This window comes from Diadema antillarum, unplaced genomic scaffold, assembly GCF_040938485.1.
Source record: "Diadema antillarum isolate AM-2024a unplaced genomic scaffold, OU_Dant_1.0 scf00000120, whole genome shotgun sequence".
Classification (NCBI taxonomy): domain Eukaryota; kingdom Metazoa; phylum Echinodermata; class Echinoidea; order Diadematoida; family Diadematidae; genus Diadema; species Diadema antillarum.
The window spans coordinates 360,742-386,598 of record NW_027271009.1 but is presented as its reverse complement, the minus strand read 5'-3'; the positions used below and the strand labels follow the sequence as shown (position 1 = coordinate 386,598).

The 25,857-nt window shown below is 40.5% G+C and overlaps 2 protein-coding genes, 1 long non-coding RNA gene and 1 pseudogene across 3 annotated transcripts in view; 1 reads left to right on the top strand and 3 right to left on the bottom strand.

The window, feature by feature from the left end:
* LOC139720030 (uncharacterized) overlaps nucleotides 1-1,704 on the bottom strand; it is a 28,810-nt gene extending 27,106 nt beyond the window's left edge. The window contains exon 1 of the mRNA XM_071631405.1: nucleotides 1,659-1,704. Within this exon, the coding sequence (XP_071487506.1) occupies nucleotides 1,659-1,664 (6 nt within the window). The 5' untranslated portion in view covers nucleotides 1,665-1,704. The remainder of the gene's footprint in view (nucleotides 1-1,658) is intronic.
* Nucleotides 1,705-3,106: 1,402 nt separating this feature from the next.
* Nucleotides 3,107-4,357, bottom strand: LOC139720065 (uncharacterized). The gene is made up of 2 exons (XM_071631437.1): nucleotides 4,179-4,357; nucleotides 3,107-3,419 (listed from the first exon to the last, which is right to left on the bottom strand). Exons 1-2 carry the CDS (start codon nucleotides 4,355-4,357, stop codon nucleotides 3,107-3,109), a joined length of 492 nt encoding a protein of 163 aa, XP_071487538.1.
* Nucleotides 4,358-5,619: 1,262 nt separating this feature from the next.
* LOC139720064 (zinc finger MYM-type protein 1-like) lies at nucleotides 5,620-9,304 on the top strand (annotated as a pseudogene).
* A 1,125-nt stretch (nucleotides 9,305-10,429) lies between these two features.
* LOC139720031 (uncharacterized) lies at nucleotides 10,430-13,180 on the bottom strand. Its single transcript, XR_011710144.1, has 3 exons — nucleotides 13,063-13,180; nucleotides 12,244-12,300; nucleotides 10,430-10,677 (listed from the first exon to the last, which is right to left on the bottom strand). It is a non-coding gene; the product is annotated as an uncharacterized lncRNA (long non-coding RNA).
* Nucleotides 13,181-25,857: the final 12,677 nt, after the last annotated feature.

Sequence of the window (25,857 nt, the reverse complement as noted above, 5' to 3'; positions counted from 1 at the left end):
CAGAAAAGTGAAATAATGTTGAATTTTCTATGTATTTTCTTTACTGTATAAGCTGTTATTTTCACGAGGGTTTAATTTTCACGAATTTCGCGAATCACAGTTGGATTGTGAATTTTACAACACGCGAAAATGCCTTGATGCACTTGGGTGATAGTGTGTTTATGTTCGCGTCGGTGTTAATTCGCAAAAACAACATCTCGCGAAAATGTCTATGACCTCTTCATTCGCGAAAGTGTCTGTATGCGAAAATAACAGCGTATAGAGTATATTGTTGTCCAATACGACATCATTACGTGCAGTCTCCTTATATCCAGTGATGGCTGCCCCGAAACTTTAAAAATGCATTAGTTTTGAATGGATTGTAACTTTCACTGATGTGTTCTGCTTTCAGTTGATCCACATTTATATTTAGGCTTTGGTTTCCCTTAATATCTGACTACGCAAAGTACATGCCAATAAAAACAATGACTTGATTTTTGAACAAGCAATACCAGGTGCCAAGCCACAACAAACCATATGCACGTGACCACATATTGGCTTCAAATCACAGTGGGGATTCCCCTGATGTAATGTACTCTTGGGGGAATTCCCACGCCATGACATGCCCTTCTTTAATAAGGTAGAGAAGGGACATGATGGGGTGTCTGTGAATCTACATAGCTCTCTGACTATGTCTGTGTCTCAGATTAAAAAGAAAAATCCAAGAAAAATCACGAAGAGTCAACTCAGTGTGCACAACTTTTTGCATACACACATCTTCCAGTTTTCAAACACATTGACACGTGTGTACAAAATAACAGCATGCACACTCATGTTCGTACATGTTTACAACTACCATACATTTCCCAAATTTCACATCTTTATGGGTTATTCTACTTGTGATATATCCATTTAACACCATTGGAGTTTGTTATAAAAATGAGACTCATACCAGCCAATAACAGACAACCATGTTAGTAGCATGGACAGATTTTTGCACTTTTTTACATTTTTTTTTTGAATGGGGGTATTCGTTTTCCTTGTCAGTGGTAAATCCAAACTTGAAGTTATATTCCTTGTGACTTTGCAGTATGACACATTACAATAGACTGATCGGCACAGGACACTATAAAAACAAACAAACAAAGTAATGACACCAATCAATATTACTTTGGACAACACTGCAGTCACACACAATTGGTTACAAATCGCAAACATAGAAATAACATTGACAGTGTGGTCTGTCACACCATAGTGTACACTGGAGTGTATTAACTGTCTTTGATTTGCAGCTCTACTGCACATTCAAACCAAGATTATTTCACGCTGAACAAATGAATAACCATACCAAAGAAGAATCATGGTGACATTCATGCCAATGATATCAGAATTTCTCATATCAAATACTTACAACATAGGAAAACATAAAAGAGAAGAATGAGAACAAGTAGAAGAGAATAAATACAAAGACAAAAGAAAGAAAAGAAGAGAAATAGGAGGAAAAGAAGACAGAAATGAAGACCATGAAAAATACAAAGAGAAAAAAGAAGACGAAGAGAAGACAGAAGATAATAAAGAAGAAAAGAAGGAGAAGGAAAAGAAAATGGTGATGATGACGATGAAAAACCAGAAAGGAAAGAAGAAAGAAAGGAAATGACAATCTAATCTGGCCATCCTACCTTCATAATGTCTGACAGACTTTGAAGCACAGGTGGTTTGGGTGGGGGAGGGATGCCGCCATCTGACCCTTGGTCAAGAGGTTCCACAGTGGTCACTCCAAGCTCACTGGTCAAGATGTAACATACAGCCTGTGCACCCTGTGATACATCAATGAATGTCTCGTGATTTTCAAAGATACGAGTCACAAAGGAAGGAACAAAGGACTGAATTCTACTTATGAAGTGTTCGTGCACACTTGCATATTATAATACACCATCTATGGCACCATTATCACTTCTTAAAGGGTACCTTCAGGCATAGACTTTCTTTTTGCTACATGGTAGATTTGCCACTAACAAACACACACTACAGACAATCTTGCCAATAAAGATGAATCTATTTGGACTGAAGAAATAGCTTCGAGTAACCTGCGACATAGAGAAAATTCAACTTATAATGGATTAAAATCAACAGAATACAAAGAGAAGAGAACTTGAAAAGACCTTCAACTTAGGCAATTATTCGACCTATGGGGGGTCGACTTAACCAAGTTTGACTGTATATCTCAAGTATTTTCATCTCAAACATCACACAGACTCGAGAAAAAAAACAATGATTGCATCATGTTTTGCCAGGTTGATGCTCTGTAACAATACATCATTTGATACATCATGGGCCCCTTCGTGCATCAAGCTGCAATCATCCTGGTGCAATCGTGATAATATAGCTAGCGTACACCAACTGAATGTAAGAGTGTGCAGCCCATGATTGGCTATTATCCTGATACAGTGCGCCCAATGATTTAGAAGCATTAAACATTGAATGTACACATATCACTGACACTTTTACACATTGGCACAAACAAACAAAAGTTTCCACAAAAATTCCATACAAGATAAATTCCGTGTGGTTTTTCTCTTCACAAATATCATAGCCATGCATCATTTATTTCATTGATATGAGTTTGAAAGCAAAAACAGATAGTCAAAGTCTTCCTCAAACTGACAGTCCCCTTCACACTGCAATACCTATACCTACTTTGCACCTGGGTTGAATAACATTTTATGACTTCGATCTTACATCCCTTTGCAATCACTGGTCGAAATCAGTGCATGCAAAGATGTGATGTGGCTTGTCCAAGATACTGAAAAGGTGGAAATTTTCATGTGAGTTATTCTTCGTGCTCAGGCAAATAAGATGAATTTCTGATGTTTTTAATTCACTGATGGTCACAACAATCGCGTGAAAAATTGAAACAACTCTATCCAAGGGACAGAGTGTTTTTGCCTCTACTGGAGGGGACAGCAAGATAACACATTGCTCAACAAGACTCATTGGGATTTGTCCCGTCCCTAAAAAGATGTGTCTGTGATGGGGGGAAACCCTTACGCCAAACTTTCACACAGTAAACACAAAATACAACCTGAAAGAGAGAAATCCCTCATTGTTGGGTTTTCCCCCACTTGAGTCATGCACACAAGTGTGACTGCAGAAATGTCAGATTACCCACCACTGAGCCCCCAGCTCCAGTCAGCATGTCCACCATGGAAAAGAGCCCCTGGGCCCTGGCGCGGGTCAGTCTCTGGGTCAGCCTCAACCGCGTGAATATGTATGAGCAGCCCTCTCCTGACTGGATGATTGGCTGCCAGGTGGAAGTCTGCGACATCTGATTGGACAGCTGGAGTTCGCAGACCACACCTTCACCATCTTGCAGCAAGAGAGACCAAATTGGGGCGGGACTTCCTTGCCATTGGCTCCCACTTTGAGATGTAGATGGTCCCCTTAAGAATGGAGTTTTGGAAACATCAAAAGCATATTTGATTTCAGAGATACAGTGGACTCCCGTTATAACGTAGTCCTCAGGACTGGCAGTTTTCTGTCGAATCGAAATCAAAATCGAAATTTTGTCATAACCGATCAAATAAACAATAAAAAACAAAGAGTTTGAAATGTTGCTGCTTAAATTCTTATTTCGTTGTAACCGGAATTTCGTTATAACTGTGCTCGTTATAACGAGAGTGCACTGTAGTTAGACAACAACTTCCTTAGATAGACAGATAGATAGATGGATAGATAGATAGATAGATAGATAGATAGATAGATAGATAAAGATAGAGAGATAGATGGATGATTAGATGGAGAGATAGAAAATTAATATGTAAATGATACAATACTAGACACTTCATCTCATACACTTATATAAGATGATTACTCACATACACAACAACCATTCTCTCACTTTTGAACCAGCATGAGAAGCTCCAAGCATTTCTGCATAGAAGTTGGATAAAAATTATGTAATCCATGCAACCCATGTAGTATATAACTCTTTTGGTAAATTAAAGCCTATAGGATTTATCCAATCATTTGTTAATTTCTCTTTGTAAATTTCTCTTTGTGAAAACATACTGCCTGAAATCTCCTTTGTTGAATTACGGTTCAACTATCTAATACCTTGCAGTCTTTGTTTATTCACAATGATATTATGTGAAAAGCCATGCGTCAGTTATCTTGTTATAAGACATTGGAGGGTTCCCTACCTAGCAGACTGGTTTAGAACACTTCTCTGCTGCTTTCTCTGCACCACTCTCTGTACTCTAGCCTTGAAGCTGATACCAGATGATGAACATCCACCAGTCTCGCTCACACACGCCATAATGGATGAGGAAACAGGCTGCCTTCTGCCTGGCTCGTCTGCACCACCAAGAGAGGGCGACATTCCCATACTCTGACTGAAGAGCTTCATAGGACGAAGAAACTGTATATTCCATGAAAAAAAACAAACAAAAACAAAAGCAAAATATAGTACAAACAGACAAATATTGTAGGAGCACCACCAAAAGAGGGCAACATTTCCATATTCTGACTGAAGAGCTTCCTAGGACGTAGAAACTACATATTCCATGAAAAAACAAACAAAAGCAAAATATGGTACAAACAGACAAATACTGAAGGAGCACCACCAAGAGAGGGCGACATTCCCATATTCTGACTGAACAGCTTCAGAGGAAGTAGAAACTATACATTCCATAAAAAATAAAAGAGAGGAAAATATGACACAGAATGGATGGATGTTGAAGGAGAGAATGAAAGAGTAAAAACATAAACTACTGATCATCATTTACATGGGCTAGCAAATGTTCAGAGGGATAACTTGACTTCAGTCACGCACCTAATGCACCAAATGCTTGGCATGGTTAGTATTCTCATTCAAATCAAGTAGCATTAGATACTGTTAAAAAGGACAAGGTAGTAAGGTAATATCAATTCCATAAACCTTCTTTTCTTTCTAATTGTATTGCAAAATATAAGACTTCTTCACATATGAAATCTACATTTGAAGGACACAGCCAATCAAATTGAATTTGGGAGTAATCCTGTCATTTTATGCCACATAAATAACACAGGATTTCTCCCGTTGTAACCAAAAAATTATAGGCCACTTAATTTCATTCAAAGCTACACAAGCAAAAAAAAAAAAAAAAAAATCACGGGTTTCTATTGCAACGACTTGGGCAATGTGGAGCAATGCAAGGTTTACTGTTTCTGCATTATCAGGTCTCTGCAAACATGCCTTCAAGTGCCCCATTTAATTCTCAGAACCAAATAAAGATTCAAAGGTAGGCCTAATATAATTAACTTAGAACAATCCGTGTTCATACTGACGCCTCCAACACCTAATTGTATTGCTCAGATTTCATCTGTTACATACAAAGGCCCAATGCACAGTAAACAGCTGTGAGTTCTGGCTCGTGCATAATCGTGGTGCACGTCTAGCACGCACAATGGTCCTTTTGGCGTGAAAGGATTTGATATGTGACACCAATCAAAGTAACATGAAATGAGGTTAATTATTATCAGAGAAGCAGGTTCCTTGGTTCATCCCAGCATTGGTTCATCCCAGCATTTGTAATCTTCATGAGGCTCACATCACTATTTGATTTTCAACAATCTCATTTGCTGTAACAGTCAATCCTGATCATGAAGAAGCACCAGTCTGGGTCAGAAAGGAGGAAACAAAAGGAGCAAAAAGAACTCCATGACAACGCGAAGGGATCTCGATCCCTCCTCGCATATTTCCCCTGAGTAAACCAGAAAGAGCCAACAGACACTGCAGAATCAACCCGGGCAAGTGAAGATTGATTTATCAGAATCACCCACAACCCATGAAAACCCTGCCATAGATAATAGCCAGAAGGGACAAGACACCGAAGGTCCTTTCAGGGAAAAACCGAATCAACCGACTTCAGCTAACTTAAAAAAAGACCATCAGGGTAGGCGGTTTCGCCCTGAGTGGTATACCTCATACCCATGGTTAGAATGGGAACAAACTGCAAACAACGGTGACGGAGCGGCATTCTGCCACGTATGCCAACAAGGTTGCCTGCGAAAAATTCCTGGTGGTGGAAGGGAGGAAGAAAGTTTCAGCAAGAACGAGTTTTCGAATTGGAAGAAGGCAACTCAGGCATTCCAAAAGCATGAGCAAAGTGAAAGTCATCACCTACTCGTGTACAAAATGAACCAGATCTGGCATGGGAGAAACATTGTTGAGAGACTTGACCATAGTGCAAAGGAAGAGATGAAAGAGAACACAAAGTATCTTCATGCTATTTTCTCCACTTTGCAGTATCTTACCAAACAAGGATTACCAATTCGAGGACACACTGACCATAACAGCAACTTTCATACTTTGTTGACATTGCGATGTAGGGACATTGAGGGTTTCGATCGGTGGCTCGAAAGGAAGTTGTCATGGATCTCACATAAGATACAACAGGAAATGATTGACATGATGTCCAGATCTGTGATGCATGAGTTGGCAAAAAAAATGCAAGGAAAAGTATATGAGATCATTGCTGATGAAGCCACTGACGTGTCCAAGTTGGAGCAACTGTGTATTTGCGTTCGCGTTGCAATAGACGAATTGCTGGGAGAAGAGAACGTCCTTGGTATGTACGCGATTGATGAGTGTGACTCAGAGTCACTTCACAAGACTATCAAAGATGCTCTGATAAGGTATAACCTCCCCATCTCTCTGTGCTGGGCTGCAAAGCTTTGATGGAGCAGCAACATTCCAAGGAGAAAGGAGTGGTGCTGCCAGCCGACTGCAAGAGGAAAATGAGAGAATCACCACTACACACTGCCACATGCACTGCATTAACTTAGCAGTCCAAGACATGGTCAAGAATGTGCCTAAGCTCCGTAACTTCCTTCCACAACCCCCCCCCCCCCCCCCCCCCAGATCTCACACTGTCACAGAAATGTGCCCCTCTTGAGATTTTGGCCCCCCAAAAACAAAACAACAAAACAACAACAAACAAACAAACAAACAAACAAACAAAAACTAAGTGTTCTGGCCCGCTTGCTCAGAACTCTTGCAACAGACTGACACCCATTCTCACCTTTCTTGTCTCTTCTTTGTCTGTGTTGTCAGGAATGAGTTGTGGCTGTGCTTGTGAGGATTCACCAGTCGCACTACCATGGTCTGCTTCTGAGTTCAGAGGTCGGCAGAAGTGTGTGCACAAAATGACAGGCCTGCTGTAGTTTGGTATGGATAGCTTCTGCCTGCAGAGATTGAGAAAAAGTTTTAAATGATCGGTTGTCCGGTGCACTGGACACCAGCAATATGAAATTGATGTATGGCAGCCCAACATTTCACAAAATGCAATAGTTTGACGACCCACGGAAGAAACAAAAATACTTCAAGCTAGTGATATGAGAAATTCTTATTACTCCAAGAACTCTTTAATTTGTGGTATTTGTTCTGTGAACCCTCCATCAAAAACAAACAAACAAAAAAGTGTCTACATGCATTCTGGATATTGCAAACATTATGAACTGCCCAAGATGAGATCTGAAAAGCCAGAGAATCAAAAAGTCAACCTTGCTAAAGTCAACCTTGCATAAGTTGAAGAATTGCTTATGTCAAAGGTCTTTTCAAGTTTTCTTCTCTTCATATTCTAATGATTTTAATCCCTAATACATCAAATTTTCTCTGACGTCGAAGCTATTGCTTCAGTCCAATAGATTCAACTGAGGTAAGGTTAACTGTATATCCATATTTTCAGCACAACTCACCATGGGGTGTGGATAGCAATCACAGAGTCCTTGCCCAGACCAAGCCGCTGTGCTGTAGCTCGTGCAAACAGGATGCACACAGCTTCATCTCTCCTTCCTGCTCCTGCTCCTGTTCCTGCTCCTTCTTCCCCCATTCCTCCTCTCCCTCCACCCCTGGCATTGGTCCTGGACTCCGAGGCATCCCCTCCCACTGCATCCCTTGGCCCTATTTCTCCTTGGAGGAGGAGGCAGTTGGCAGCATACAGACCCATGTGACTGTCTAGGGAGAGGACTCGCACAACAAGTTTGGACTTCCTCTTGCTCTCTGATTGATACAATTTAATGAGATAGAGAACAAAAAATCAGATAGTGTGATGATTTTACTGCATGTCAATCACTTCCTTCAAAATTGTTCATCTCAGTTTTCAAACATCCGTCAAAGTTACTCCTTGATGAGCCAACTACTCTGTGTTAGATCGTTTTATCACATACTCTATCAATCACATGAAGCACTTCAATTGCTTGTCATAGTTACAACTGTATTTGGATCCAGATGTCTTAAAATTATTCCACTTAATATCAGACCCACGAGACTTGTGACTCTTTGTGTTGTGTGAATCCTTCCATTAAACCAGCGGGTTCCCACTTCCCTGATTAAAGTATCATATTATATGGGTTTATCTCACAGTATTTTGTTCAAGTGACAATGTGCCAGTTTGGAAAGATTTCATTCACCTTATACAATTCATTTGTAAATAAAACAAGTCGGTAAGAGCTTGAAATACCATGATACAAGGAGTGGTCTTCGCTTAAAAAAGCAGAAGAAGACATGTAGGTATGTATTAATCTATTAAAACTTGACTTTATTTTTCAAAATCATCGATATGAAGCCCCTATTTCTGGTCACTGCTCCTCTGGGTTAGTATTCTGTCGTCAACAAAGACAAAATGATCGAAGTGAATGTGTTTGACAGGCCTTCCTACCTTGCTGAGAACCCTGTGAATCATGCTGGTTATGGTACCACATGGCCACCGAGGACTTCTCTCTGTTCACCAGCCGCTGGAGGCGCTCTGCTAGGCCGAGTCTAGAAACACAAGGGAACCAACCAAAGACTGGCTAACAGATGGAGGCTTCCCTCTGCAACGCATGCTAAGAAGTTTCACACTGAACACTGCAGCTTTTTTTTTCAGTTCACTAAAGCATCCTTTTCCATACATGCTAATATTGTGTACACGCACGCACTGCAACACACTGCGCCACACACAAAAAAAAACAACAAGCAAACAAACAAACAAACTTATACTTTTCATCTACGATTTTGCAACGACAAAGCCCTTCTTATGTACAGTCATCACTGCTTTTACAAATGTTTTTACATATGTTAATATTCTGTGTAAATTTTGTTTTACACAAAACACTAACCATGCTATCAAAGTGACATATTTATATGACACCTATTTCAATGTTAGCGTGTGAACCAACTTAAACTTTTGGCTACATACATTTGAGTATGATGCCCAGAGAGCTATTGTATTGTAAAACACACCCATCCATGCATGAACAAGGTCATATAATCACAAACTTGAGCGATCTTGTGATTACCTTGTGATAGTGCACATGAGGATTTGCCAAAGTAAGTAGTCAGTAGATCTGGCCAGGGCTGGGGACTAGAATTGTTACACACACTTAAAGGGGATGGCTAGTAACTGATCAGTAGGAATGCTGGGGGATGATTGTTCCAATCCTTGCGGGATTCATTTAAGAGTACATTATACATCTATTGTTGTGTGAAAATTATTTGCTTCAGAATGGTCTCATATTCAAGTAATGTGCAGTTTAATGTTTCCAGGTTAGCATGCCCGTACAGTGACGGGGCATCAAACTGCACATTACTTGAATATGAGACTGTTCTGAAGCAAATAGTTTTCACACAACAATATAATGTACTCTTAAATGAATCCCACAAAAATTGGAAACAATCATCCCCCAGCATTCCCACTGATCAGCTACTAGCCATCCCCTTTAAACATCTATTACCTATTACCTGTTACATGTACTTCACAACCACGCCTTGACAAAGAATGGTATGTAAAATCCACATTCACCCTCAAGTTTGGCTTGTGAATAAAGCTTGTTTTAGAACCTTATATAACTTATCTCATGTGAACATCTTCCTGATAGAACAGATTTTGTACAATTTTGAAGACATGAGGTGAGTTCAGTTGGTAGCATAAGGGGGAGGGGGGCAATGAGAGCGAAAGAAGGGAGTGTAGTGGGGAAGATATTGAAGGTATGGTATAGTATTGGTAGAGATGAGGATTGGGCTTTTAACTTTTTGTGAGATACCAAGAAACCACTTATGAAATAGTACAGAGCATACCATTCTAAGAGGGATTCAAAGTTTATTTGAAGAAAATCATTTTTGGAATCGCTGAGACATCTAAATACAAAGTAAATAAAAGTGATCGTATTAGGACCACTTGATTTTGGATATCTAAGCCATTTCAAAATCAATTTTCCTGAAATAAATGTTGAATTCCTCTTCGAATTATATCCTCTTTCACATTTTTATATCAAGAGGTTTCTCATTTTCTCACCAAAAAGTTACAAACCTGAAGTTAGGTCTCAACCTTAAACTATACAATCCCTTTAATGAATAAAAATGATAACAAGTACACGAGCAGTGTGAGAGACAAACACTTACTTCAGGAATTTCCTCTTTTTTTTCGCCGAATCCCCCGCGTCTCCTCGGCCAGAGGTATATGTTGATGCTGTTGCTGTCGCTGTAGCACCCGCACGGTGATCTGCCTTCTCTGGTGTGACTGCAGCCTGGAGCTTCAGCTTTTTGACCCATTCACTGCCAGTACGTGGGCTGGCACCCGGTAAGGTGGCATCAGCATTGTCTGGGCCTCTCAGTGCGTGCCTCTGGTGTTGGGCTGGCAAGGAGGAGGCGTCTGATACACAGGTGCTGATGGATAGTTCCTACAAGGATGAGTTTTGAATACTAGTAGACAATATGTCACATGAAAAAATTACAAAGTCTACGAAACTACAAGTACCCTTAAAATCACTACCCATATGGTACATAGTAAAACAAAATATCTCGATACTTAGGAAGAGCTGACAAAATGGTGTGTATGTGTGTGTGTGTGTGTGTGTGTGTGTGTGTGTGTGTGAATAAGATCAGTATTCATCCAGTACACTAGCCATACCATGAAAAGGAACATTGCTTCCCTGAACAGTTCATGTTCAAATGTCACTGTACTATGATATCTCCTTCAAAGATATTTGCCGTACTATTGGGCCAGCTTGACGTAGTAACACTCTGTCTTTTATCTCTACTAGCGTGGTACACGATTGTTTTGTATCATCATAGCACAGCAGGCTACAGCTTTAAGTGGGCTCTTCCAGTTCTCTAAATGAAGGTGTCTAGTAAAGAACTAAAAAGAAAACACTAGAGTTTGTTTCTCTATTATTTTTTTTCAAATATATATGGATAATAATCTAATGTTTGAAACACAACATACATTGTTGTCTTCACAATTATCAACTTAAATCTGTATGCTGGCATTAAATGAGGCTGAAATCTTGGATTGCAGAATGAAGAGCATTTAGAAATGCATGGCAAAATTTTGAGTTACTTGTATTGGAAAAAGGGTCATAGCACTTTCCCGGGTAGACATGAACAAGATGTGCAAGACCATGCAGGCAGTCTAAATATCAGGAATATGTGTTAATTATTGTGTCATTCCATTTATGTGAGCATCATAAAATCTGAATTCCTATCTACACCTTTCCTTCATAAATGAATTGATGTTTTCTTTTCACTCCACGCTGACTTCAAAGTGAAGCGTGCCGCACACTATTCTGATGGTTTATGTATATCAAATCAATCGAGACATCGTTTACACAGAGAAGTATAAACATAGTTTATAAAATGGGTTCAAGAATGTAGCCAATTGGAAGCGCTGAAATGAGTCACGTGTGCCTGCATTAATTTCTCGCTAACATCCACGGCTTGACGTCACAATGTTTACACTAGCAGTGCGCACTCAATCAGTTGTTACAAGTGCGTCACGCGCTACTATACGCGCTGTCAATCCTGTAAACAACTTCTAGTTCGGGCTGCCGGCCGGCCTTTCTGATCTTGTGTGCATAACATGTGTGGCGTACGTATACTCTTATACGTACAGTACTTATATGTGTGGGATTTCCGAGTGCGAAGTGCGTAAAGGAAATGTTTGGGACGAACATCTTCGGACATCTTACAAAGGTACGTGAAAAATGCTGTTAGTTTTCGACCCATTTTATAAAACAAATGATGCACAGGATTATTTCATGGCGTTAGTGGAGATGCAGCTCACTCTCGGGTATTTACAATGTAGTGCAACATGCACTCGGCTTCGCCTTGTGCATGTTTCACAATTGTAAATACCCTCGAGTGTGCTACATCTCCACTAACGCACTCTATTTTGTGCATCACTTGTATAACAATTTACAATGATGTGTGTCAGCCGGGGGAAGGAGACACATTTTTTTCCTACTTACTTCATTGATAGACTCCTCAGGTGACTCATAATCCAGGATTTCTGGTTCACATGAGCTCTGTTATCAGAAAACATGAGAAACACAAAAACACATACAAAAGCTGAACAGCTGACATATCCTGAATTCTTTGAGGATGAAATATCACATCATTTGACTTGATATCACCACGCAGTGAATCAACTAGAAACTTGTTAATGGTGTCAAATCTTTTCAGTATAGCCAGAAGAAAGCTAGAAATTGGGCTGGTTGCATAGGTTTGGAATGTTATCAGTCTTTGTCAATAAATTCTACATAACATGGCATAAGAAGATTATTGGTGTATTGATTAGTAGTCATACATACTACATAACACATATTAGAACATTTAAAGTCAGTATTTGAGAAAACTGATTTATCACATACGGGATACTGAGGATCAAATACCATAGCTCAACCTTACAGTTAGTATCTGCTTCTTCATTTCCCTTTTTGATGACAATGTGTGAAAAAAAACCCAACAACTCACTTCTATAGCTGATGAACATTCACTGATCTAAAAAAAAAGATGTCTCAAACATCAGTAGAGACATACAATATGTACTCTTCTGCAGTGAAGAACTCACAGTATTGAAGTCAGCACACGATTGTTTTCAGACAAGATGTAGTCACAAAATAACTATCAAAAGTCAGAGGTTTGTTCATACACAAAACTGTGTGAGCTCATTAACCCGTTGAGGACGAGTCCCGAGTACACTCGGGCAGGTGTCTATGGGAAATGCATGTTGTAGCAAAATCAGTCCATCCTCAACGAGTTAAAATCAATATGATTTCACTTCTCACCTTGGGACTGGTTGACTGAGCATTACTCCGTCTGGGATGACCACAGCTTTGTCTGAATGTCTTGTCCCTCTGAGTGTTTTTGTCTCCTGAAAGTCCACTCTCCTCAACACTTTCTTCCTGCCCAATGTGTATGTTTATTCCTGCCAACAAGAAGCACAGGCAAAGTTTCATGTGATGTATCATACTTTCGAGAAACACATACCAGTAGGTCCTACATAACATTTTGGAGAATTTAAAGACAAGATGAGTTTCAGTTGAATGAAAATATGATAACAAGTATGATATTATAATATAAGAGAAACACCTTGCAACATCCAGTGGGCACTTGAAAAATAGTAAATACAGACATTTGACTAGAAGAAAGTTCAAATGTCTCTTGATTATCTAACCAGTGCTATCACTCAGCCTTCATTTGAATGTTGAAGGACAAAATAATTACTGGTATGACTTTCATCAGATTTGCTCTAAGAATGGCTTTGGATACGTTTGTTAAATCATTCAGAATTTCCTGTGATGTGTTTCTCTTGTTGAACTTCTCTCACTCAAAAATAATTTTCTATTTTCTTCCTCTTTTTTTTTTTTTTTTTTGGGGGGGGGGGGGGAAAATTTCCTTTGACAGTGCAAGATCCTTCAATTATCACAGGCTTCTCATCTGTCTGTCTGTGTAATCTACATTTGCATTACCTCTCTCACAAGGGGAAGTTTTGGAAGGTGGCATCAGTGGTTCCCCTCTCTCTAACCCAGCAACCTCCTCAGAATACTGAGAATGCAGCACAGCAGACACTGGTATCCTTGGGATTCCCAGGTCCCCAGAGTCACTACTGGAATCGCTAATGCATAGTTCTTCAGAGTCCATGGGTGGCGTTCTCTGCCCTGTTTTGGCCCCAAATACCATTCCTCTCTCTTCACTGCAAGATCCCACCAATGCTGGGCCCCTTTGCTGCCGACGAGGCGCTGGTCTCGAGGGGTTCCTTCGCAAATGACTTTTCTTCTTCAGTGGAGCCATGCCTAGTGTCCGCAAGCCTTTCGCTTCTTTGGCATCCTCATCACTGGAAGAAGACCAATCAATGACTGCCTCTTCTTCCACCCCCTCATCCTCTTCCTGTTCCTCTCTGGAACACTCATCAGTTCGGGGATTCCATCTCTTCACATTAACATCTGCAACAATTGTAAATAGTATGGAGATGAAAGCAAAAGGAAACTTAAAAAAGCACTCAGAGAGTGCAACCCTCCTCCACCAAGCAGCTCATTTCCACCCACACAAATATACCAAAAATTGCCCTTGAAGAAGAAGCCTTTTTTTTGTGTCTCAGAGTGTACCTCATCAGCAGCTTACTGCATCCTGCACCTCCTGCATGAAACACTTTATATATCACAACAACAACAACATAAGCAGCAGCAACAACAACAACAACATAGGCAGCAGCAGCAGCTAAAGCATCAGCTCCTTCTGTGTAATACTGAAGAAAGTTTCAAACAGAATCATCAGGATCGGGTAAGATGCACCATGTATGCTCACTGCTTTAGTTGCAATATTAGCACTCTGTTCGGTTTGCTGAAAAAGCATGTAAAATACAAAATAGTTGCCATTATTATCATTATTAAGAGGGAGATGTGGTGGGAGACTCTCCTACAATCCCAGCAGGCATATTAATGGAATTGAAAATTGAAATTGGAAATTGGAAATAGTCGTCTGTTTAATGCAGTCTACAATGCATGACGCGTCGGTCATACACAAACATTTATAAATACTTGTTTGTGACACGACCATCCTTTCATATGCTCAGTTCAGACTTTTCCTACAGGAATGACTGCAAAATTATTCATCTGAGAACGATTTTAGCCATCCACCACTCATACCTTTTGTTACCGTTTTTTCCTTCCACTTGTGGAGTTCTTCAAACCCAGCACTGCAGCCTGACCAATCTTTCTCGATGCGGTCAAGGTAGGATGTTTTCTGTTTCTTTTTGGGAGGGTTCATCTTACCTGGGGAGAGATGGACAACATCAAGATTTTGTTTAAAATTCCACGGTGGTGGACACTTTTTTCTCAGACCCTTTTCTTGATACCTTGTAATTGATAAGTAGTAGACACATAACAGTAACATGTTATACACTAAACCTATTCTGAATTCTTAGTACTGTGAGTTACACTGTAGGTGTGCTAGCGTGGGTGTATGCAAAGGGGGGGGGGGGGGGTCGGGAGGGTCATACACCCCCCCCCCCCTCCCCCCCCCCCCAATAAAAAGATCTTCAAAATGTCCGCTTTCTGAAAAAGACATTTTTGTTTTTCGAGGGCTTTTTACCCTATATACAACACGGGAAAAAAAAAAGTGACCAGGTGGTGTTCCAGCAAATTGTCTAAAACCTTGTAAATTTCGTAACTTAATATGCCATACCTTACTTCTAAGCCACACTGCCATGCCGAAAAAGTCACTTTTGTATGCACCAAATGGCCCCATTTTAAGATATAAAATTCAAAAATTCCCTCCCGTGGGCGTGGGGGACACCCCCCTTCCACACCTCCCTCCACTCAGTCGCTCTGCTCCCTCGCAAAGGTAAAGGTCCAAAAATTTTGATTATGACCCCCCAGAAAAAAAATCCTGGATACCACACCCCTGGCTAATTTGCCATACTAACTCTTTGAGGACGAGTCTTGAGCATACTCAGGCAAGGGTCTGAAATGGGTGTTGTAGCAAAATCAGTCCGTCCTCAATGGGTTAAACTGTGCAACACCTCGAGGTGACCTACTCTGCTACACTGTTAGTAGACAGAAAGATCCGTCTGTGCGGAGGACTCTTTTATATTTTGCCATTAACGCTGTCCTCCGGAGGAGATCAGTGAAGCCAGACGCAGCGCAGTCTCCGCGGAACATTCCCCGACGGACAGATACAGACTGATCTTTCGGTCAACACTGTTAGTTATTATTATAAAATGGGTTCAAGAATGTAGCCAATTGGAAGCGCTGAAATGAGTCACGTGTGCGTGGGTTAATTTCTCACTAACATCCACAGCCTGACGTCACAATGTTTACACTAGCAGTGCGCACTCAATCAGTTGTTACAAGTGCATTGTGCGCTACTATTACACGCAGTCAATCCTGTAAACAACTTCTAGTTCGGGCTGCCTGCCGGCCGGCCTTTCTTGTGTGCATATAAACATGTGATGTGTGGCGTACGTACAGTTCAGTTCGGGAAACCCACTCACAAGGGGGGCCCCTCCTTATAAGTAACCCGTCCCCCTTATAAGTAACCCCGTCCCCCTTATAAGTAACCCCCGGGGCACCCCTTATAAGGAGTCTCCACGCTTTTTTGCAATGCAACGCGAAAATGAAAGGACTGCGGCAATTCGCTTGATTATGTCCATAAAGCTTGACAAGTTTCCTAGTTACTCACGAAATTTGAGCAAAATCGGTTTGAGGCATCATATCTAAAATCATGGATTTAAATGCGATGTCAAACGACCCATGCGAATGCTGAAATGCAAGCGATTACTGGCGTGAGTGTCGCCAGGCGCGGCAATGCTTGAGTGCAGACGTGGCGACTGAGTACCGTACTCAGTCGCCACGTCTGCACTCAAGCATTGCCGCGCCGCCGCGCCTGGCGACTCTCACGCCAGTAATCGCTTGCATTTCAGCATTCGCATGGGTCGTTTGACATCGCATTTAAATCCATGATTTTAGATATGATGCCTCAAACCGATTTTGCTCAAATTTCGTGAGTAACTAGGAAACTTGTCAAGCTTTATGGACATAATCAAGCGAATTGCCGCAGTCCTTTCATTTTCGCGTTGCATTGCAAAAAAGCGTGGAGACTCCTTATAAGGGGTGCCCCGGGGGTTACTTATAAGGGGGACGGGGTTACTTATAAGGGGGACGGGTTACTTATAAGGAGGGGCCCCCCTTGTGAGTGGGTTTCCCGAACTGAGTTAGTACTGTAGAAGTAGAATGAACCAGAAATTCCAAAACACACAAATCACAAGGGACATTCTTGGACCAGGATACCATCAACATAATGCTGGCACTAAAAATAAAAAAATGAAAAAATAAAATAAAGAGATCTCCAACAGAAACCATGATGCTACAAATGAATACACTTACAATCAACTGCTTCGCACACAGCACAGGCCACAGCGGTCTGGTCAGGCTAATCACGGAGTTGACCGACCGAAAGATCGGTCTGCATCTGCTGGTCGTCGGGGAAATGTTCCGCGGAGACTGCGTCTGGCTTCACGGATCCCCTCTATGGAGGAGAGTGAGAACGTAAAAAAAAAATAATAAAAGACTCCTCCGGACAGCTACAGACGTTAGAAAATTCTAACGTTAGACGGATACTCACGGAGGTGATCAACAAACACAACAATGTGCATGTGGGACTGAGACGTCAAGTTTGCTATTCTGAAGAAGGGTCTAAATAAGGGATATCTCAGTGCAGTGATGATGCATTGAGATTACGAGCTCCACAAATCAGACGAGCCAACATGAAATACATTTTAGGAAATAAAATTAGATTGCAAACTTCGACAGACCGCGAACGAGAACTGATCTTTGAGTTAGTGTTACTGTTCGCGTTGCCAGCACTACCTGGCACTGCATTGCACTATGTAGGACAGTAGGGTACTCAGTACCCGATGTAGTCTGGGCTCCGTCCCCTTTTCCTTGGTGCGACCAAGAGAGGGCGCAAATTTTCTGATTGCGACAATCCTCGGGTGTCACGCCCTCATACGGCTTGTCGCGTACAATCACGGCTACGAGTAAAAAGAGTCCAGAAGCTAGACTATACCCGATGCGATGTACCGGGTCGAGTGTTTTTTTTTTAGACGGCGCAGCAGATTGGGGACCCTAAAAATCTATCGGGGACCCTATCCTTAAACCTAACCCTAATCCTAACCATCAAACCCTCACCCTAACCCTAACCCTAACCCCAACCCTAACCCTAACCCTAACCCTAACCATAACCAAAAACCCTAACCCAACGTTTTTCCCATAGGTTTAACACGCGCCATGCCCCAATCTGTGCCGTCTTAAAAAAAAACACGCTACCGGGCCGGGTGGGTACACACGGCACGACGGGGCCGCGCCGGCTAACGTGGTGGGTTAGCTAACCCACCCTACCTAGACAACCGGTAGCTACATACTAGCCCAGTCCCCCCCCCCCCCCCCCCCCCCCCCCCCCCACTCCACAGTCCTTACCGGCCGTATGCCGGTATGAATTCAAAGTTTATTTGATGAAAATCAGTTTTGAAATGGCAGAGCATATGCCTAAGATATCCAAAAACAAAGTAAGACAAAGTAATCCTAGTGATGAATATCACATGTTGTTAGGATTTCTTTGTTTAATACGTAAAACCAATTTTTATCAACCCCCCCCCCCCCAAAAAAAAAACCAACAACAACAAAAAGAAACAAAGCAAAAGTTGAATTCCTCTTTGAATTGCTTACTCTTTCATACTTCATAAGAATTCAATTTCTCAATGTCTTACAAAAAAAGTTGAAAACCATCCTCATCTCGACCAAAACTAAGCCACCCCTTAAGCCCTTTCCCCCCTTGCAGGTTCCCCTATTCTTAGGCCTATACAATTTTGGGATTGACAATATCCTGAATTTCAATGTGTTTACGAGACAGACTGCATTTGAACTCTAAAAATGCAAGACTCCCTTGTAATCTGTCGTATTTTGGTGTGTCGCCTACTAGTACCCATGACAATGGGGGGAGGGGGGGGGTCAATTCATCATTTTGCCTCAAAATAGTTTCCGAGATGCGGAAAATTGAATAGAAAGTTGTCCAAATACTTCATTCGCCCACAGTGCAAATGCAAAATCTCCCTCGAAGTGTGGGAAGGGGGATTCCCACTCTCACATTCTCCCCCGGTGAGGTCACCTTCCATTAACACTTTGGTAGGCCTATAAAGTTTGGAAATTTCCAAATTTACAAATTTCTGAATATTTCACCAGAGTGTGGACCAGATCTGTCACTTCAAATCAAACAAAGTTCCTCACAGTACTAAGTATATGGGAAGGCCTAGGGGATATATATCCTATGATTATGCCAAGGCCTATTACCTTACCCACTGGGCTATAGATTTAGTATGCAGGGCTATAGATTTAGTATGCAGGCCTATATGCCCTAGTGGTACACTTTTTTGATTCACAAATTCCCAGGCTATTCCCTCCCAAAATATGTACTGTATGTGCCGATAAAAATATTTTCATTGAAATTCGTAATTCAATGCAAATTAAGCCACGATCCCCTCGTATGGAAAGGGTTGGAGGCATTCTTTCCGCACCCTCCCCACTGTACATGTAGCCCCTTCCCCATGCATTTATTGTGGATATGTAACATACAATTGTATTGGAGATCAGCAGGGTTCCCCGAGCATTTCAAGAAAACAACATTCCCTGCTTTTCCTCTGATGAACTTGAAGTCTCAAAATTCCATTAGTGATATTTGTTTCAACTCATATCCAATTTCACAGGTTTTCTATGCTGTTGAAGTGAACTAGTTATGCAGTATATTATACACCTGTACTGTAATGTCAAATTCCATAGACAACACCAGTGGCGTTGATCCGTTCTCACTATGGGGGGAGGGGGGGGGGGGGGGTAGGGGGGCAAAACTTGGAATTGGTAAAAATATCTGTGCGAGGGAGCGGAGTGAGGAAGGTTGTGGGAGGGGGTATTTTGCGTTTTCAGACCTGAAATTCAGCGTTCCGGTGCATCGTTTGTTTGGTGATTTTTTTAATTTTTTTGCTATGAAAAATGAGAAAAAGATAATTGAAAGACTACTAGCAATTCTTGCTCCGCGTGTGGGACAAGTTGACGTCATAAAGAGGGAATGTGGTGGGACTGGAGCTAGGGCAGAGCTTTTGCATACTGGTATTTATAGAATTGAAATACTGTAGAACGATCTGATTCACACTTCTGTTGAATATTCCGAAATTGTCAGTCCTCCATTGTGCTGAGTCTAAATCTGTGGATAGGAATTGAGCGGGGGAAACGTAAATTAAAGACGATGACTATTTAAAAACTTTTGAATATGAATGTCTATAATTGAATTCTAAATTGAAATTAAACAATCCGTTGCAAATGGGTAACTATTTTGACAGTTGAAAGAACGAAAATGTTCCTCATATCATTTCATGAATTATTGGGGTTAAAATGTCATGTTTTTGACCCCTTGTCCTCCGGCCGGGATTGATGACCCTCAACACTGACATAGGCTTTGTAAGTGATCGAGAGTTGTAAGAAGTGGAACAACGATACACCATTGTGATTTTATGAATTTTCTCGTATGTATGATCTATAAAACTTTTCTGTATTTAGAATGGGCCAAGGGCACTCGTGTCTCTGACCCAGACTACTGAGGCTAGGCCATATGATGGGTTGTTAGGGGTAGTAGTACTATACTAGTACTTTATAAATTATGTATACATAATTTAATAGATTATTCCCCAAAAGTCTCATACAGTATCAATTCTTGTGTCATAGTTATGGTTCATTTAAAAAAGGCCGGCTTTTGAATGGGGAGGCCACCCCGTGGGAGAATTAGAAATGGGACTTGTCATTGGATGGGGTGAAGTGGGACAACTAGACTAGCTAGTTACAGCTTATCAGATGTGTGTGTGTGTGTGTGTGTGCGTGTGGACTGTGTGTTTGAATATTCTAATACTCTGCCCCCCCCAAAAAAAAAATAAATATAATGTAAACAAATAAATAAATCCATTCGGGCATTAATGGTCCATCAGATTCAGAGAAAGTTGTATAAGTTTACTTGTAATTTGTATTGAAAGCATCCAGAACTTAAAGAAAATAATTAGACGTCTAGTAGAAAATCTTTGATATTTTTATCATAACTTTGAATAGGCCTAGGCCTAAATAGGCGCTTGATGCTCGTTTAGACCCCTAAAATGCCCTAGACTTTTATAACGTTTACAACAGGGAGGTCAAGAAGTGACCGTGGGACAGTGTTTTGTTCACTGCAGTGTTAGGGCGGACTCACACTGTGCGATTTTTACTGCGATTTACCCTTTGCGATGTCCGACGACGAGAAATCGCACAGTGTGAGGATGTCTGCGATACGACAACCAGCGATTTGGGGCTATCGCAGCCATCGCAGCCCCATCGCAGAACTTTGAACATGTTCAAAATTCTGCGACAATCGCTTGCGACGATGATCGAAAACTTTCAGTGAAGCAAGGTGGTAGAAGAAGTACTAATCAAGATTTGGCTGGATATGCTTCCTTCATTCCACATTTGTTCACCGATCTGCCTCAACATGATGACGAAGATGAAATTAGGAGGGAGTTCTACAACGACTTAGAATGCAATCGTGAGTAATTCTACCACGAATATGGGCTTGTCGCGTCCATCGCAGCTGTTTGGTCCATACGTAGTCCCATGTATAGAGTTTGACCGAGGGCAGATTAAACAGTCTTTGGGGTGGGGTACCGGTAATCCCAATTTTGTCGAACATGTTAGATTTCTAGCTTTAGGCCTAGTGTTAGGCCTTAATTACTTGTATGCAAAGTTTAGGCCTTAACACCCCCCCCCCCCCCCCCCCAAAAAAAAAAAAAAAAAAAGAAAAAAAAAGAATGGAAAACAACAACAGCAACAACAACAAAACAAAACAAAAACAGAAATAAAAACAAAACACACCTGTTGTTAGACCTATACTGAGTAATACATATCTAGCTACATACATGTATGGGCTTAACCCCGTCGCGCTGCGGTATGGGCTTAGCCTTAGTACAGTGCAGTGGTTATAGGCCTATACAGATCTAGTGTGTTACGAGTAGTCAAGAGTGTTCTATCTAGGCTAGTCGATATTATCGACATAGCTACTAAAGCTAGCTCTAAACATTAAGGCTTCAGCTGTACTAGATTTAGATCTAAACATTGTTAAGTCTAAGCCCTACTCATGTACTGCACTGCCACTGCACTGGCACTGGACTCGATGTAGTCTAGTGATCGCGTCCAGCTCTATTAGTAGGAGTCTAGGTTCTCTGTCTAACGTTGAATGGGTTTCCAGAGGTCCATGGACTCCAGATAATTTTTTACACGTTGATAAGATGTTGATATTGAAAGTCTAGCCCGTTAGTATGTAACTGTTAGTGTTATATCTCTAGAAATCTATACTCTAACGTTAGCATCTTGATTCTTAACAAGTTGTTAGCACTATAGTCAAAGTAGTCTAGCACTAGCAGCTAGTCTCAGCACACTAACGTAGTCGTTAGTCCTAACCCTAGTAGTTACTAGTCGAGACCTAGCCGTAACACGCTTAGGCGGCTTACTCTACTACGGACTAGCACTACTCGCAGTTCCAACAGCAGAACATGGCTACAGCATAGAGACCTGTCACGCTGCATAGATTAATCGTGGATCTAGATATCAACTGTGCTTGCCTAACCTGCCCTTGGCTTTGACCTTGGTGGTTTAGAGCTCTTTAGACTGTAGGCATAGACCTAGGCCTAGAGAATTTAGAACTTTAATCGTTGGACCTATTCGAGATTCAGAGCTACAGGAACATTTTCTAGATCTTGGGCAGGCTGTAAAACGCCTAATGCCCAGAATGGCCAGATGTGGAGGTTGAGTCCAAAAGACAAGTTGACCAAATGTGAGATTGTAGTCTAATCTGGTGTGGGTTTGTGCAGTACTGTAGTAACACCTACTAATTACAGCTTGCGCAGCTACATTATAATATATGCAAAGAGCATCTGATTTTGTGTGATGTACATGTACTACATGATGATCATTTACTGATTGAGTCTGAACCCCCCCTCCCTAAAAAAAAAAGCAAAAAAAAAGCAAAAAAAAAAAAAAAAAAAAAAAACATCGCAGTGAAGTGACCCTCTCTATGTGATTACCTTTTATCTATACAGTGTGTATGTGTCACTGCGTGGTTGGAGTTTTTATATGATGACCATTCACTCCAAACTGTAAGTTGCTGTATCTGGTGCGGCCATGAGGCTGTAACCTATGTTCGTGCTCAGGTCTGCAGACTAACCGTTAGTACTATTTGATTATCTGGTAGCGTTTCATTTGTTGATCTGTGTGAATAATAAACACAGCCCTGTCGTTGCTACCTCGGCAAGTCACAAATGTACTGCGCACAGTAGGACACCGTGCTGTGCACAGCACTTGGTCAGGCTACATACATGCCATACTCTCTGTTAACATTGTCCTGTAATTGCATTTCTAATCAAATGAGCTCTCAGTCTGAAATCATAGGAATCAAGTTAAAGGATCCTGCCCCAATCTGTGGGTGTACAAATTGTACTTGCAGTTTGATTGCTGAATATAAAACATGCTTATCATTCAATGGAATTCATGAATTACCCAAAATTGCAGACTGAAGAAAACAAATGTTGTGTGCGTCAAGTGTTGCACATGTATATTGACATAGTTGTATTTAATGAACCGGTATGTGATGCGTAGTGTAATTTGGTTTAGCTTTTGGGCCCTAAGACTTTAGTAATTGATTGAAATCATTATAATTATGATATATGAATTTATGAAGCACATACTAGGCCTATAGAATATTATTCTGGGTTATATGCAACTATGCTTCTGATATGTCCAATGATTAACAATGGTGAATAGTTGAATAAATTTGATTATCACTTTATGTGTTTGTTAACTATAAAGCTATTCACTCCCAAATGTTGTACTTTTTACCCAAATGGTATATTTAGAGTCTACTCTGATTGTCATAAAAACCTAAAACAAAAATTCTTCCTTTTTGTCACCCTAAACAGGTCTGAGTAAAAATGAAATCTCCAAGGACTTCATACAGGAGGCTTCTCACAATGTTGAAAAGAAAGAGTGGAAAAGGAGCAGCTGGCAACTGGTTGTCTTGCAGAAGTAAATGAATTCTCTCTTACCTGCAATTCCTGAGGACACACATGCCAAGAGGATCACTTACCAATTTGGAGACTGAGGTATATGTTAGAAGATGAAATAAACACTTACTCATACTTCCAAATTTTTATGTGACTGCATGTGTTAAAACATCAGATTCTTTTTTTTTATGGTGGCTTCACAATTAAAAAAAAATGAAGTTGAGAGCTAGAAAGATATCAATTCAAACAGTGTAATTTAATTGTCTTTTACATTATTTTGAAAGAAAATAAAAAATTCCATTCATGCTAGCCTAAAAGTGATGAATAGATTATTCATAAAACTTCAATACAGTTCATCATAAGCAATTCCTAGAAATTAATGAAAACATTATTTCTCTGAAAGAATGAATCCATTGTAAAACATGTGGCAAATGCATCCCTCTTCATTCTAATTCAATACAATATGTATTCATGTTTGTTTGTTTGTTTGTTTTTTTGTTTGTTTTTTCCTTTTTCTCCTATTAAGGAATTACAAGATGATGAAGACTCTGCCAGCAAGGCGTCATAGGCTGAAATGCTACACATAAGATGATGGAGAAGGAGCAGGAGAAGGAGATGCAGGAACTGTCAAAGCAATACCTAAGAAGATAAGGAGGAGTCAAGAAGCAAAGGAAACCAGAATTTTATCAGCAGTAGGTACCCTACTCATGCACTCCTGGAAAATGTTTGCTTTGTCCCTAAAATAGAGAAAGAAAGAAAGAAAAAACATGCTTGCTGATTTTTTTTTCTCTACATACAAATGCAACATATTTACGTATTTGGGGTGTACAGTCTGTATTAAATCTCAAATTTGATTTGCATACTTCAAAGAACATTGTTAAGTAGGCTTTATTCAAAGAATTATGATCCAGGGATACTTCTTTTTGTCAGGGGGTTAAGAATCTAAGATCACTGGCTAAATTTGCTGATTTTAAGTTATCACATCAACAAGGACTATTCAGGCGTAAGTTCACTAAGTATAAAAAAGAAACATGCCACATTGTTCCTTTACTTTTTCAAGAAAACTCAAATTCCACATTCAATTCCATGGTTGATGAACGTCATAAACACTCAACTCAGTAACTCAACCATGGTTGTAAGTTGCTAGTGTATGTAGTTCAAGTGCTGTAAACACTAAGAAATTAGGCGGAATGTTGGAGGCATCATAATCTACAAACATTTGCTACACAGGGAACCTTATGCATTTTTGTAACTCTTAATATTTCCCCTCTTTTCTCCATTTGCTCTCTTTTTCTTGTTTGTTTAGCCTTGTCATGCAGTTCACCTTAACGCTTACACCTGTAACTGCAAGATTGGTGTAGGATGACATTGCTGTCTGTCTGGGACTTACTGGAAACAAAATGTGATTTTTCAAATCAAGAAAGTGGCAGCTACTCGTGCAAAAAGATATTTAGGAGGCAGTCCTGAAGATGGAACTTGAAGAAACTGACATATTGACTTGTTTCATTCATTTATGATTGACCAGTGCAAGTTTCCATGAACTTTACATGCATTTAATATTAACTTACAATGGTTTGATATCTGTTTTCCCACCAACTACAACCTCAGCTACTCTTGAAAAACTTGTCATGCTCAAATTTACATTGCAATCACCATGTGCCATATCTTATCTGAAATACCTACAAACAGCTGAAGAATTTCAATGTGCAAGGTTTTGTCATGATTTTAAGGCGATTATGCACTGTTACTCCAGCAATGCACATTTACTTTCTCTTTAAAATTTATCCTGCAACCTTAAATCAAGTACAACAAGTGTACCAAATTTTGTTTGAATCACTGCAAAACTGGAGAGGGAAAAAATCCACAAGCTTTTGCCTGATTTGTAAGGGCCATTACAATGTCTTGTGACAGTAGCAACACTCTTTCCACTACTGTTTAGAAATGTATGTTTTGCGCAACT